The 15,651-nt window shown below is 47.2% G+C and overlaps 2 protein-coding genes across 2 annotated transcripts; one reads left to right on the top strand and one right to left on the bottom strand.

Moving 5' to 3' along the window:
- Positions 1-293: 293 nt before the first annotated feature.
- On the bottom strand, positions 294-6,391 carry LOC147118602 (uncharacterized). The gene is made up of 2 exons (XM_085983942.1): positions 5,049-6,391; positions 294-2,348 (listed from the first exon to the last, which is right to left on the bottom strand). Exons 1-2 carry the CDS (start codon positions 6,320-6,322, stop codon positions 422-424), a joined length of 3,201 nt encoding a protein of 1,066 aa, XP_085840068.1. The 5' UTR covers positions 6,323-6,391; the 3' UTR covers positions 294-421.
- A 207-nt stretch (positions 6,392-6,598) lies between these two features.
- LOC147118601 (uncharacterized) lies at positions 6,599-14,765 on the top strand. The gene is made up of 2 exons (XM_085983941.1): positions 6,599-6,609; positions 13,349-14,765. The coding sequence occupies exons 1-2, from the start codon at positions 6,599-6,601 to the stop codon at positions 14,283-14,285; spliced, it is 948 nt and encodes a 315-aa protein (XP_085840067.1). The 3' UTR covers positions 14,286-14,765.
- Positions 14,766-15,651: the final 886 nt, after the last annotated feature.

Below are 15,651 nucleotides of genomic sequence, written 5' to 3'. Positions count from 1 at the left end.
AATCATGGAAGAGAGCGGCTGGAACACATTTCTCACACACCTTGAGATTAACCCGCACGGTGACTTTGCTTTCAGTGAAGAGAGACGAGAAAGACCAAAGTGCCGTTTGCCCCTCTCAGTGAGGCCCTGAAGGACTGTGTCCAGGCTGAAGTTCTGCTCCCGCCGTACGATCCTCCCCCAGATTGTCCTTTCTGAGCTCCAGCCAGGTGATGCTAAACACTCAGGTGGGAAAGAAGAAAATCTACAAAAATGTGTTTAAAACAAAGCTGATTTATTTGACATCTATCCAGAATATTAAACTCCAGCCCAGTTATAGGGGTTATTAACATCAGCAGAAACAAACCCCAACTGTCAGAATGAAAATGGTTCGGTCCTGGATGTGATTAACAGCAGCAATAACAACAGAATCCAACCCCTGCAGTCACTTGTGAACTCGTTGGTGTCTCAACATGCTGGATAAATGAGTGAATCCCTTCCCACACACGGAGCAGGTGAATGCCCTCTTCCTAGAGTGAATTCGCTGGTGTATCAGCAGGCTGGATGACACAGTAAATCCTTTCCTACACACGGAGCAGGTGAACGGCCTCTCCCCAGTGTGAAGTCGATGGTGTATCACCAAATCCTTTTTGTATTTAAAGCTCTTCTCACAATCAGAGCATTGAAAAGCTCGATCACCAGTGTGAACAAGTTGGTGTTCAGTGAGGTGGGATGGCCGAGCGAATCCCTTCCCACACACGGAGCAGGTGAATGGCCTCTCTCCAGTGTGAACTCGCTGGTGTGCTAGCAAATCCCTTTTGCTTTTAAAGCTCTTCTCACAGTCAGAGCATTGAAAAGGTCTGTCATCAGAGTGAACAAGTCGGTGTTCAGTGAGGTGGGATGACCGAGTGAATCCCTTCCCACACTCAGAGCAGGTGAACGGCCTCTCCCCAGTGTGAGTGCTTTGATGTGCCTGCAGATCCTTTTTGCATTTAAATCTCTTATCACAGTAAGAACATTTCAAAGGTCTCTTATTGGTGTGAACAAGTTTGTGTTTAGTGAGGTTAGATGACTCAGAGAATCCCTTCCCACACTCAGGGCAGGTGAACGGCCTCTCCCCAGTGTGAACTCGCTGGTGTGCCACCAGGTGGAATGAACGAGTGAATCTCTTCCCACAGACGGAGCAGGTGAACGGCCTCTTCCTGGAGTGAGTGCGTTGGTGTACAGTGAGTTCAGATGATCGCCTGAACCCAGTCCCGCACTGAGAGCACCTGAACGGTCTCTTGTCAGTGTGAACTCGCTGATGAGATGTCAGGTCCTGGGATCTTTTATAACACTTCCCGCAGTCCGAGCATTTAAAAGATCTCTCGTCAGTGTGAACTCGCTGATGACACGTCAGGTCCTCAGAACTTTTATAACACTTCCCACAGTCCGAGCATTTAAAAGATCTCTTGTTAGTGTGAACTCGCTGATGGCACGTCAGATCCTTGGATCTTTTATAACACTTCCCACAGTCCGAGCATTTAAAAGAGCTCTTGTTAGTGTGAACACACTGATGACACGTCAGACCCTTGGATCTTTTATAACACTTCCCACAGTCCGAGCATTTAAAAGGTCTCTCGTCAGTGTGAACTCGCTGATGGCACATCAGGTCCTTGGATCTTTTATAACACTTCCCACAGTCCGAGCATTTAAAAGAGCTCTTGTTAGTGTGAACTCGCTGATGACATGTCAGATCCTTGGATCTTTTATAACACTTCCCGCAGTCCGAGCATTTAAAAGAGCTCTTGTTAGTGTGAACTCGCTGATGACACGTCAGATCATTGGATCTTTTATAACACTTCCCACAGTCCGAGCATTTAAAAGAGCTCTTGTTAGTGTGAACTCGCTGATGACACGTCAGATCATTGGATCTTTTATAACACTTCCCGCAGTCCGAGCATTTAAAAGATCTCTTGTTAGTGTGAACTCGCTGATGACACATCAGATCCTTGGATCTTTTATAACATTTCCCACAGTCTGAGCATTTAAAAGAGCTCTTGTTAGTGTGAAGTCGCTGATGGCACGTCAGATCCTTGGATCTTTTATAACACTTCCCGCAGTCCGAGCATTTAAAAGATCTCTTGTTAGTGTGCACTCGCTGATGACACGTCAGATCCTTGGATCTTTTATAACATTTCCCACAGTCCGAGCATTTAAAAGATCTCTTGTTAGTGTGAACTCGCTGATGGCACGTCAGATCATTGGATCTTTTATAACACTTCCCGCAGTCCGAGCATTTAAAAGATTTCTCATCAGTGTGAACACACTGATGACATGTCAGGTCCTCGGAACTTTTATAACACTTCCCACAATCCGAGCATTTAAAAGATCTCTCGTCAGTGTAAACACATTGATGACATGTCAGGTCCTCGGAACTTTTATAACACTTCCCACAGTCCGAGCATTTAAAAGATCTCTCGTCAGTGTGAACACACTGATGGCATGTCAGGTCCTCAGAACTTTTATAACACTTCCCACAGTCCGAGCATTTAAAAGATCTCTTGTCAGTGTGAACACACTGATGACACGTCAGGTCCTCAGAACTTTTATAACACTTCCCACAGTCCGAGCATTTAAAAGATCTCTCGTCAGTGTAAACACACCGATGAGACGTCAGGTCCTCGTTATTTTTATAACACGTCCCACAGTCCGAGCATTGAAAAGGTCTCTCATCAGTGTGAACACACTGATGGCACGTCAGGTCCTCAGAACTTTTATAACACTTCCCACAGTCCGAGCATTTAAAAGATCTCTCGTCAGTGTGAAACTGATGACATGTCAGGTCCCCAGAACTTTTATAACACTTCCCACAATCCGAGCATTTAAAAGATCTCTCGTCAGTGTGAAAATATTGATGACACGTCAGGTCCTCAGAACTTTTATAACACTTCCCACAGTCCGAGCATTTAAAAGATCTCTCATCATTGTGAACACCCTGATGGCACGTCAGGTCCTCAGAACTTTTATAACACTTCCCACAGTCCGAGCATTTAAAAGATCTCTCGTCAGTGTGAACACACTGATGGCATGTCAGGTCCTCAGAACTTTTATAACACTTCCCACAGTCCGAGCATTTAAAAGATCTCTTGTCAGTGTGAACACACTGATGACACGTCAGGTCCTCAGAACTTTTATAACACTTCCCACAGTCCGAGCATTTAAAAGATCTCTCGTCAGTGTAAACACACCGATGAGACGTCAGGTCCTCGTTATTTTTATAACACGTCCCACAGTCCGAGCATTGAAAAGGTCTCTCATCAGTGTGAACACACTGATGGCACGTCAGGTCCTCAGAACTTTTATAACACTTCCCACAGTCCGAGCATTTAAAAGATCTCTCGTCAGTGTGAAACTGATGACATGTCAGGTCCCCAGAACTTTTATAACACTTCCCACAATCCGAGCATTTAAAAGATCTCTCGTCAGTGTGAAAATATTGATGACACGTCAGGTCCTCAGAACTTTTATAACACTTCCCACAGTCCGAGCATTTAAAAGATCTCTCATCATTGTGAACACCCTGATGGCACGTCAGGTCCTCAGAACTTTTATAACACTTCCCACAGTCCGAGCATTTAAAAGATCTCTCGTCAGTGTGAACACATTGATGACACGTCAGGTCCTCGGAACTTTTATAACACTTCCCACAGTCCGAGCATTTAAAAGGTCTCTCGTCAGTGTGAACACATTGATGACACGTCAGGTCCTCGGAACTTTTATAACACTTCCCACAGTCCGAGCATTGAAAAGGTCTCTCGTCAGTGTGAACACATTGATGGCACGTCAGGTCCTCGGAAGTTTTATGACACGTCCCACAGTCCGAGCATTTAAAAGGTCTCTCGTCAGTGTGAACACATTGATGGCACGTCAGGTCCTCGGAACTTTTATAACACATCCCACAGTCCGAGCATTTAAAAGATCTCTCATCAGTGTGAACTTGCTGATGGCACATCAGGTCCTCAGAACTTTTATAGCACTTCCCACAGTCCGAGCATTTAAAAGATCTCTCGTCAGTGTGAACACGTTGATGGCACGTCAGGTCCTCGGAACTTTTATAACACATCCCACAGTCCGAGCATTTAAAAGATCTCTCATCAGTGTGAACACGCTGATGGCACGTCAGGCCCTCGGAACTTTTATAACACGTCCCACAGTCCGAGCATTTAAAAGATCTCTCGTCAGTGTGAACACATTGATGACACCTCAGGTCCTCAGAACTTTTATAACAATTCCCACAGTCCGAGCATTTAAAAGATCTCTCGTCAGTGTGAACACACTGATGGGATGTCAGGTCCTCGGAACTTTTATAACACTTCTCACAGTCCGAGCATTTAAAAGATCTCTCGTCAGTGTAAACACACCGATGAGACGTCAGGTCCTCGTTATTTTTATAACACGTCCCACAGTCCGAGCATTGAAAAGGTCTCTCGTCAGTGTGAACACACTGATGGCACGTCAGGTCCTCAGAACTTTTATAACACATCCCACAGTCCGAGCATTTAAAAGATCTCTCGTCAGTGTGAAACTGATGACATGTCAGGTCCTCAGAACTTTTATAACACTTCCCACAGTCCGAGCATTTAAAAGATCTCTCGTCAGTGTAAACACACCGATGAGACGTCAGGTCCTCGTTATTTTTATAACACGTCCCACAGTCCGAGCATTTAAAAGATCTCCCGTCAGTGTGAACACACTGATGGGATGTCAGGTCCTCAGAACTTTTATAACACTTCCCACAGTCCGAGCATTTAAAAGATCTCTCATCAGTGTGAACACATTGATGGCACATCAGGTCCTCGGAACTTTTATAACACCTCCCACAGTCTGAGCATTTAAAAGACCTCTCGTCAGTGTAAACACATTGATGGCACGTCAGGTCCTCAGAACTTTTATAACACCTCCCACAGTCCGAGCATTTAAAAGATCTCTCGTCAGTGTGAACACATTGATGGCACGTCAGGTCCTCAGAACTTTTATAACACCTCCCACAGTCCGAGCATTTAAAAGATCTCTCGTCAGTGTGAACACACTGATGACACGTCAGGTCCTCGGGACTTTTATAACACTTCCCACAGTCCGAGCATTTAAAAGATCTCTCGTCAGTGTGAACACATTGATGACACGTCAGGTCCTCAGAACCTTTATAACACTTCCCACAGTCCGAGCATTTAAAAGATCTCTCGTCAGTGTGAACACATTCATGACACGTCAGGTCCTCAGAACTTTTATAACACTTTCCACAGTCCAAGCATTTAAAAGATCTCTCGTCAGTGTGAACACACTGATGGCACGACAGGTCCTCAGAACTTTTATAACACTTCCCGCAGTCCGAGCATTTAAAAGATCTCTCGTCAGTGTGAACACGCTGATGGCACATCAGGTCCTCAGAACTTTTATAACACTTCCCACAGTCCGAGCATTGAAAAGATCTCTCGTCAGTGTGAACACGTTGATGGCACGACAGGTCCTCAGAACTTTTATAACACTTCCCGCAGTCCGAGCATTTAAAAGATCTCTCGTCAGTGTGAACACACTGATGGCACATCAGGTCCTCGGAACATTTATAACACGTCCCACAGTCCGAGCATTTAAAAGATCTCTCATCTGTGTGAACACACTGATGGCACATCAGGTCCTCGGAACTTTTATAACACGTCCCACAGTCCGAGCATTTAAAAGATCTCTCGTCAGTGTGAACACACTGATGACACGTCAGGTCCTTGGAACTTTTATAACAATTCCCACAGTCCGAGCATTTAAAAGATCTCTCATCTGTGTGAACACACTGATGGCACATCAGGTCCTCGTTACTTTTATAGCACTTCCCACAGTCTGGGCATTTCAAAGGTCTCTTGTCAGTATGAAGTCGCTGGTGTCTCAACAGGTGAGATGATGTCCTGAACCACTTCCTGCAGTGAGAACAGCTGAACGGTGTGTAACCAGTGTGAATATACTGGTGCTCTGTCAGTGCCTCAGGGCGTTTAAAGCTTTTCTTGCAGTCGGAGCATTTAAAATTTCTCTTTTCAGTGTGAACTCGGTGGTGTCTCAGCAGGGCAGATGACTGAGTGAATCCCTTCCCACACACGGAGCAGGTGAACGGTCTCTCCCCGGTGTGACTGCGCCGATGAATTTCCAGCTCAAACGAGTAATTGAATCTCCTCCCACAGTCCCCACATTTCCATGGTTTCTCTCCGGTGTGACTGCGCTTGTGTCTCAACAGCTCAGATTCTTGGCTGAATCCTCGTCCACACACAGAACATATGTACGTTTCCTCCCCACCGTGAACGGTGCTTTTTGCTTCCATGTTCAAAGGCCGATGATATTCAGGTGCCAATGTAAGAGTGACTCTGTCAGATCTTGATGTGGTGTTTGGTTTAAGTTTCCCGTCTACAAATCCTCCCCTTCTTGGTACCCTGTAACATGGATTTAATACAGCAAAAAGGGAGCGTGAGAGCGAGACCCCACAAAAAAGCAGGTTGTGAAATTGAGCTTAATGATTCTGGTCATTAGTGGGGCCGGTATCAGAACAAAGTGACCGTGAAAGCTGCTGGATTGTTGTAAAAACACAAGTGGTTCACTAATGTCCTTCAGGCAAGGGAACCGACCACCCCATCTGTCCCACGACTGTCTAGAAGGAAAAAGGCAGAAGGCGCATGGGAACACCATCACCTCCAAGTTCTGCTCCAAGTCACACACCATCCTGACTTGGACATATATCACCATTCCTTCATCGGCGCTGGGTCAAAATCCTGGAACTCTAACGGCACGGTGGGAGCCCTTCACCACACGGACTGCAGCGGTTCAAGTAGGCGGCTCACCACCACCTTCTCAACGGGCAACTAGGGATGGGCAATAAATGCTGGCCTTGCCAGTGGCGCCCACATCGCAAAAATTAATTTAAAAAACTTGTATACGTAAACTGGATTAAAAGCCTCTACACAAATACTTGCTCCTAAAACAATACTTTTTTACATTGTATGGACAGTGTCTATTTAACAACCTAATCTCCCGCAGAATCCACCTCCCTTGACAGTCTCACATTGGAAATTGTTGGGCCCTCCTGGGCTCAAAGTACTGGGGGTTAAACCCAGCAGCTTCTCCTCCATCTCCACTCCAGCTCAAACTGAAGCAACAAAAAAACCTACACAGGCGGCCAGGGACCTACCTTCCGTAACCCTGCAATAAAACTCTTCCCGACAGCCACTGACTAATGGCGGCCGCAGCACCCACAATTCCCCGCGCCCCAGAAACCGCTCTATCCAAGGTGCTGATTTCCCCGCTGTGAGTGCGCATGCTCCCCGGGGCCGCGGGCCATTCTGGGAGCCTGGCTCCTGTCCTTTGTCCTGAGTCGGACTCGGTGGAACCAGCTGAAGAAACTGGGAAGTGGCGGCTCGGATGGGGGAGGCGCTGCACCCTGGGATTCCTGGTGCCAGGGCCCTGGCCGCACGTCTGCTGGGCCCAGCCACTCTGATTCTGATTGAGTTTTTTGATGAGGTAACAGAGAGGGTTGATGAGGGCATTGCGGTTAACGTGGTGTACCTGGATTTCCAAAAGGTGTTCGACAAAGTGCCACATAATAGGCTTGCCAGCAAAGTTGAAGCCCATGGAATAAAAGGGACAATGGCAGCATGGATAGGAAATTGGCTAAGTGACAGAAAACAGAGAGTAGTGGTGAACGGTTGTTTCTCAGACTGGAGGAAGGTACACAGTGGTGTTCCCCAGGGGTCGGTACTAGGACCACTGCTTTACTCGATATATATTAATGACTTAGACTTGGGTGTACAGGGCACAGTTTCAAAATTTGTAGATGACACAAAACTTGGAAATATAGTGAACAGTGGGGAGAATAGTGATAGACTTCAAGAGGACAGAGACAGGCTGGTGGAATGGGCGGACACGTGGCAGATGAAATTTAACGGAGAAAAGTGCGAAGTGATACATTTTGGTAGGAAGAACGAGGAGAGGTAATATAAACTTAAGGGTACAATTCTAAAGTGGGTGCATGAACAGAGAGACCTGGGGGTATGTGTGCACAAATCATTGAAGGTGGCAGGGCAGGTTGAGAAAGCGGTTAAAAAAGCATACGGGATCCTGGGCGTTATAAATCGAGGCATAGAGTCCAAAAGCAAGGAAGTTATGATGAACCTTTATAAAACACTGGTTCGGCCTCAACTGGAGTATTGTGTCCAATTCTGGGCACCATACTTGATGAAGGATGTGAAGGCCTTAGAGAGGGTGCAGAAAAGATTTACAAGAATGGTTCCAGGGATAAGGGATGAGGGACTTCAGATACGTGGATAGACTGGAGAAGCTGGGGTTGTTCTCCTTAGAGCAGAGAAGGTTGGGAGGAGATTTGATGGAGGTTTTCAAAATCACGAGGGGTCTGGACAGAGTAGATAGAGAGAAACTGTTCCCATTGGCGGAAGGGTCGAGAACCAGAGGACACAGGTTTAAGGGGATTGGTAGAAGAACCAAAGGCGACATGAGGAAAAACTTTTTTATGCAGCGAGTGGTTAGGATCTGGAATGCACTGCCTGAAAGGGTGGTGGAGGCAGATTCAATCATCGCTTTCAAAAGGGAATTGGATAAGTACCTGAAGTAAAGAAATTTGCAGGGTTACGGGGAAAGGGCGGGGAGTGGGACTCGCTGAAGTGGTCTTGCAGAGAGCCGGCACGGGGCTCGACGGGCTGAATGGCCTCCTTCTGTGCTGTAACCATTCTATGATTCTATAAAATATTAGAAAGTTTGTTCCACAGAAGCACGGGGTTTATCTGCTTTTATTGATGAATTTAAAAAGTCTCTATTAAAACCTGAGCCAGTGTGTTGTGAGACAAAGAGCCTTGTGTCCAATAAGGGGAATAAAGGCCCACAGCCTCCCCTGGCCCCGGGCCCTGAACAAGGGACTGGAGAAACTCGCTGCCCTGCGGATCAGACAATCAGCCGGCGCTAGTCCCGCCCCTCGGGCTCCCCGATTGCTTGGAGGACCCGCCGGCTCGCTCCTCCAGCCCCGCCCCGCTCGCTCCCTATTGGTCGGAAGCTCCCGTCAATCAGGCAGTGGGCCCGGATCACGTGTCCCCGAGGAGATCAGGTCTTCCGTCCAACTGACGCCGCCCGGTCCGGGGCCTCGCGGACTCTCAGGTTTTTCTATTTCTCTTTATTCTCTCCCGATCCACCCCTCCCCCCAACCCCGCGCAATTCTCCACCCAATCGGAGCGGAGAAAACTCACTTTGCGTCACCGATCGCGACTCTAACCGACACCAAAGCCTTTCCCCGGAATTCCCCTCGCCGACTCCGTCCGACAGGATCCGAGTGCGCAGGCGCAGCTCTGAGTGGGGGGAGGGGGTTGGTGTCCTCTGGGCATGCGCTGTTATTACCCTTGGTGACCGGGAGGCGTCGCTGTGCCGGACTCGGCCCAAACCGCCGTCCCGCGTACGCATGCGCGGACTCTCGGCTGTCAATCAACCAACAGCCAGAAGAGGTCGCTGGTGAGGCCAGTGAAGAAAGAAAGATTTGCATTTATATAGCGCCTTTCACCACCACCGGACGTCCCAAAGCCTTTACAGTCAATGAAGTACTTTTGAAATGTAGTCACTGTTGTAATGTAGGAAACGCGGAAGTCAATAATCGGACAGCAAGCTCCCACAAACAGCAATGTGATAATGACCAGATAATCTATGTTTTTGTTATGTTAATTGAGGGACAACCATTGGCTAGGACACTGGGGATAATTCCCCTGCTCTTTCCCACATTATAACAGTGACTACACTCCAAAAGTACCTCGTTGGTTACTTTAATCTACATATAGATTGGGCCAACCAAATTAGTAACTACTGTGGAGGAGGAATTCCTGGAGTGTTTACGGGATGGTTTCCTGGACCAATATGTCGAGGAACCAACCAGAGATCAGGCCATCTTAGACTGTGTATTATGTAACGAGAAAGGATTAGTTAGCAATCTTGTTGTATGAGGCCCCTTGGGTCGGAGCGATGATAATATGATCGAATTCTTCATTAAGATGGAGAATGAAGTAGTTGACTCAGAAACTAGGGTCCTCAATTTAAATAAAGGAAACTACGATGGTCTGAGGAGCGAGTTGGGTAGGATTGATTGGGGAATGGCACTCAAAGGGTTGACGGTGGATAGGCAATGGCAAACATTCAAAGACCGAATGGATGAACCACAGAAGTTGTTCATCCCAGTTTGGCATAAAAACAAAACAAAAAAGGTGACTCAACCGTGGCTAACAAGGGAAATTAGGGATAGCATAAGATCCAAGCAGAGGACATACAAATTGGCCAGAAAAAGCAATAATCCTGAGGATTGGGAGCAGTTTAGGATTCAACAAAGGAGGACAAAGGGATTAATTAAGAAAGGGAAAATAGAATATGAGAGTAAGCTTGCAGGGAACATAAAAACTGACTGTAAAAGCTTTTATAGATATGTAAAGAGGAAAAGATTGGTGAAGTTAAGCGTAGGTCCCTTGCAGTCAGAATCGGGGGAATTTATAATGGGGAGCAAAGAAATACATATTTTGGTTCTGTCTTCACAAAGGAGGACATAAATAACCTCCCAGAAATACCGTGGAACATAGGGTCTGATGAAAGGGTGGAACTGAAAGAAATCAGTATTTGTAGGGAAATGGTGTTAGGAAAATTGATGGGACTGAAGGCCGATAAATCCCCAGGGCCTGATAATCTACATCCTAGGGTACTTAAGGAAGTGGCCCTAGAAATAGTAGATGCATTGCTGGTCATCTTCCAGAACTCGATAGACTCTGGAACAGTACCCATGGATTGGAGGGTAGCTAATGTTACCCCACTATTCAAAAAAGGTGGCAGAGAAAAAGCGGGGAATTATAGACTGGTAAGCCTGACATCGGTAGTGGGGAAAATGCTAGAGTCCATTATAAAAGACGTAATAGCAGAGCACTTGGAAAGCAGTGACAGGATCGGACAAAGTCAACATGGATTTACAAAAGGTAGATCATGCTTGACTAATCTACTGGAATTTTTTGAGGATGTAACTGGTAAAATAGATAAGGGAGAACCAGTGCATGTGGTGTATTTGGACTTTCAGAAGGCTTTCGATAAGGTCCCGCATAAGAGGTTAACGTGCAAAATTAAGGCACATGTGATTGGGGGCAAGGTATTGACTTGGATAGAGAACTGGTTGGCGGACAGAAAGCAAAGAGTTGGAATAAACGGGTCGTTTTCCGAGTGGCAGGCAGTGACTAATGGGGTACCGCAAGGATCGGTCCTAGGACCCCAGCTGTTCACAATATATATTAATGATCTGGACGAGGGAATTGGATGTAATATCTCCAAATTTGCAGATGACACAAAGCTGGGTGGGAGGGTATGCTGTGAGGAGGATATCATGAAACTCCAGTACGATTTGGACAGGTTGGGTGATTGGGCAGAAACATGGCAAATGCACTATAATGTGGATAAATGTGAGGTTATCCACTTTGGTGGCAAAAACAGGAAGGCAGATTATTATTTGAATGGCAATAGATTGGGAGAAGGGGAAGTGCAAAGAGACCTGGGTGTTCTTGTGCACCAGTCGCTGAAGGTAAGCATGCAGGTGCAGCAGGCGGTTAAGAAGGCAAATGGTATGTTGGCCTTCGTAGCAAGAGGGTTCAAGTACAAGAACAAGGATGTCTTGCTGCAGTTGTACAGGGCCTGGGTGAGACCGCACCTTGAGTATTGTGTGCAGTTTTGGTCACCTTACCTGAGGAAGGACGTTCTTGCCATGGAGGGAGTGCAGCGAAGATTCACCAGGCTGATACCTGGGATGGCAGGAATGACGTACGAGGAGAGATTGTGTCAATTGGGCATATACTCACTGGAGTTTAGAAGATTGAGAGGGGATCTCATCGAAACCTATAAAATTCTGTCAGGTCTGGACAGACTAGATGCAGAAAGGATGTTTCTGATGGCCGGGGAGTCCAGAACCAGGGGTCATAGTCTAAGGATAAGGGGTAAGCCATTTAGGACTGAAATGAGGAGGAATTTCTTCACCCAGAGAGTGGTGAACCTGTGGAATTCTCTGCCACAGAGGGCGGTGGAGGCCAGTTCATTAAATATATTCAAGAAAGAGTTGGATATATTTCTTGAGGCTAAAGGGATCAAGGGACATAGGGAGAAGGCAGGGACAGGGTACTGAATTTGGATGATCAGCCATGAGCTCACTGAATGGCGGAGCAGGCTCGAAGGGCCGAATGGCCTACTCCTGCTCCTATCTTCTATGTTTCTATGTTTCTAAAGCACATCAAGACGTCTGCTGGTCATGAAAGCACTGTATAAATGCAAGCCTATCTTTCTTGAAATAGTGCCATGGGATCTTTTACATCCACCTGAGAGAGCAGACAGGGCCTCAGTTTAATGTCTCATCCGAAAGACAGCACCTCTGACAATGCAGCATTCCCTCAGCACTGCACTGGTGTGTCAGCCTAGATTTCTATGTTCAAGTTTCTGGAGTGGAACTTGAACCCACAACTTTCTGCCTCAGAGGCGAGAGTGCTATCCACTGAGTCACTGGCTGACACTAAAGAACAAGCAGTTCTGACGAAAGGTCATTGACCTGAAACGTTAACTCTGTTTCTCTCCCCACAGATGCTGCCTGACCTGCTGAGTATTTCCAGCATTTTCTGTTTTTGTTAAAGAAACGAGTGAGTGATTGCTGACAGGAAGAATGTTGGGTCGCCCTGCACATGTGCACCTCCCCGGCGGCTGAGGCGAAACACCGACTTGCCCCCACCTGAGCCGCGCACGCGTACCAGATGTTGCGGCTCCGCATGTGCGCCCGATGTTCTAACCGTGGGGTTTTGTGCGCTGAGCATGTGCGTTGCGGACTGATTGGGACGGGCGATTGTGGAGCAGGAGGGAGAGCGTGGGGGCCATGAGCACATGCGCGGGACTCAGAGTCAACAGAGCGCTTTCTGGAGCGCCGGGGCTTGTGGGTATTACAGCCGCCATTACTGCTGATCCTTTCAACCAACCTGTGCAGCAGCTGGAGCCTGAAAATCAGCTTCACTGCCCCTGGGTTCAGAAAGGGGAAAATTGAACAACAGTTTGCCTCTGATCCTTTTCTGATCTCAATTTACAGGGTTATAGAAGTGGAGCAGTTACAGGCGGGAAGCTCAGACCAAACATCACGTCAAGATCTGGCAGAGTTGCTGGATTCATCAGGACCTGAATATCATCAGCCTTTGCACATGGAAGGAGAAAGCAGCGATCGTAGCGATGACAAACCGCACACGTGTTCGGTGTGTGGACGTGGTTTCAGCCGATTGCCTGACTTGTTGAGACACGTGCACCGTCACACCAGGGAGAAACCGGGTAAAGGTGGGGACGGCGGGAAGGGATTCAGTTCCCCGTCTGCATTGGAAGTTCAACGGCGCAGTCGCACCAGGGACAGTCCGCTCACCTGCTCCCTGTGTGGAAAGGGATTTGTTTGTTCATCCCATCTGCAAACACACCAGCGAGTTCACACTGGGGAGAGACCATTTCAGTGTTCTGACTGTGGGAAGAGCTTTAAAATCCCCGGGGATCTGAAGAAACACCAGCGAGTTCACACTGATGAGAGACCATTTCAATGTTCTGACTGTGGGAAGGGATTCACTCAGTCATCCAACCTGCAAACACACCAGCTTGTTCACACTGATGAGAGACCATTTCAATGTTCTGACTGTGGGAAGAGCTTTAAAAGCCCCAGGGAACTGAAGGAACACCAGCTTGTTCACACTGATGAGAGACCATTTAAATGTTCTGACTGTGGGAAGAGATTTAAAAGCCCCAGGGAACTGAAGGAACACCAGCTTGTTCACACTGACGAGAGACCATTTCAGTGTTCTGACTGTGGGAAGAGCTTTAAAAGCCCCGGGCATCTGAAGGGACACCAGCGAGCTCACACTGATGAGAGACCATTTCAGTGTCCTGACTGTGGGAAGAGCTTTAAAAGCCCCGGGGAACTGAAGAAACACCAGCGAGCTCACACTGATGAGAGGCCGTTTAACTGTCCTGACTGTGGGAAGAGCTTTAAAATCCCTGGGGAACTCAAGCAACACCAGCAAGTTCACACTGGGGAGAGACTGTTCACCTGCTCTGTGTGTGGGAAGGGATTCGCTCGATCCTCCACCCTCCTGACACACCAGCTTGTTCACACTGACGAGAGACCCTTTAAATGTTCTGACTGTGGGAAGAGCTTTAAAAGTTTGAAGAGCCTTAAGAGTCACCAGCGTGTTCACACTGATCATCGAATCTAACAGCACAGAAGGAGGTGATTCGGCCCATCGTGTCTGTGCCGGCTCTTTGAAAGATCTGTCCAATTTAGTCCCAAACCCCAGCTTTATCCCCAGAACTCTGCAAATTAGTCCTCTTTAAGTACGTGTCCAGTTACCGTTTGAAAGTTCCTGTGGAACCTGATTCCAGCATCCTTTAAGATGGTGCGTTCCAGATCTTAACAACCCTCTGTGTGAAAACAATTCTCCTCATTCCCCTCTAGTTCTTTTAGCAACTATTTTAAATCTGTGACCTTTGGTTACTGACCCACTTGCCAGGGTGAACAGTTTCTCCCTACTTGCTCGATCAAAACCTCTCATCATTTTGAACACCTCTATTAGGTCTCCTCTTAACCTTCTCTGCTCTAAGGGGAACAATCCCAGCTTCTCCAATCTCTCCACATAACTGAAGTCCCTCATCCCTGGTACCATCCTGGTCAACCTCCTCTGTACCCTCTCCAAGGCCTTGACATCTTTCCTAAAGTGTGGTGCCCAGAACTGTACACAAGACTCCAGCTGAGGCCAAAACCCTGCAGCTGTACAAAACCCTGGTTAGACCACACCTGGAGTACTGAGAGCAGTTCTGGGCACCACACCTTAGGAAGGATATATTGGCCTTGGAGGGAGTGCAGCGTAGGTTTACCAGAATGATACCCGGACTTCAAGGGTTAAGTTACGAGGAGAGATTACACAAATTAGGGTTGTATTCCCTGGAATTTAGAAGGTTAAGGTGTGATCTGATCGAAGTTTTCAGGATATTAAGGGGAACAGATAGGGTAGATAGAGAGAAACTATTTCCGTTGGTTGGGGATTCTAGGACTGAGGGCATAGTCTAAAAATTAGAGCCAGACCTTTCAGGAGTGAAATTAGGAAACACTTCTACACACAAAGGGTGGTAGAAGTTTGGAACTCTCTTCCGCAAATGGTCATTGATGCGAGATCAATTGTTAATTTTAAATCTGAGATTGATAGGTTTTTGTTACCCAAAGGTATTAAGGAATATGGGCCAAAGGCGGGTGTATGGAGTTAGGTCACAGATCAGCCACGATCTCACTGAATGGCGGAACAGGCTCGAGGGGCTGAATGGCCTCCTCCTGTCCTATGTTCCTAACTAGTGATTTGTAAAGGTTTAGTGTAACTTCCTTGTTTTTGTATTCAATGGCCCTATTTACAAAGCCAAGTATCCCATACGCTTTCTGAACCGCCTCACCAACTTGCCGTGGCACTTTCAAAGATTTGCGAATATGGACCCCCAGGTCCCTCTGTTCTTGCACCCCCTCAAAATAGTCCCATTTAGATTATACGGCCTCTCCCTGTTGTTTCTCCCAAAGTGCATCACTTCACACTTATC

The sequence above is a fragment of the Somniosus microcephalus genome, chromosome 4 (genome assembly GCF_052327205.1).
Source record: "Somniosus microcephalus isolate GS21.2 chromosome 4, FLI_Smic_1.0, whole genome shotgun sequence".
NCBI lineage: Eukaryota > Metazoa > Chordata > Chondrichthyes > Squaliformes > Somniosidae > Somniosus > Somniosus microcephalus.
This window is presented reverse-complemented; position numbering and strand designations above follow the sequence as displayed.

Bases quoted from the DNA above. Each gene is read 5' to 3' on its own strand.
- LOC147118602 (XM_085983942.1), bottom strand. From the start codon at position 6,322: ATGGAAGCAAAAAGCACCGTTCACGGTGGGGAGGAAACGTACATATGT. The intron at 2,349-5,048 runs GTGTGTTCACAC...CACTGACGAGAG, and splicing joins GAGGACCTGACGTGTCATCA to ATCTTTTAAATGCTCGGATT.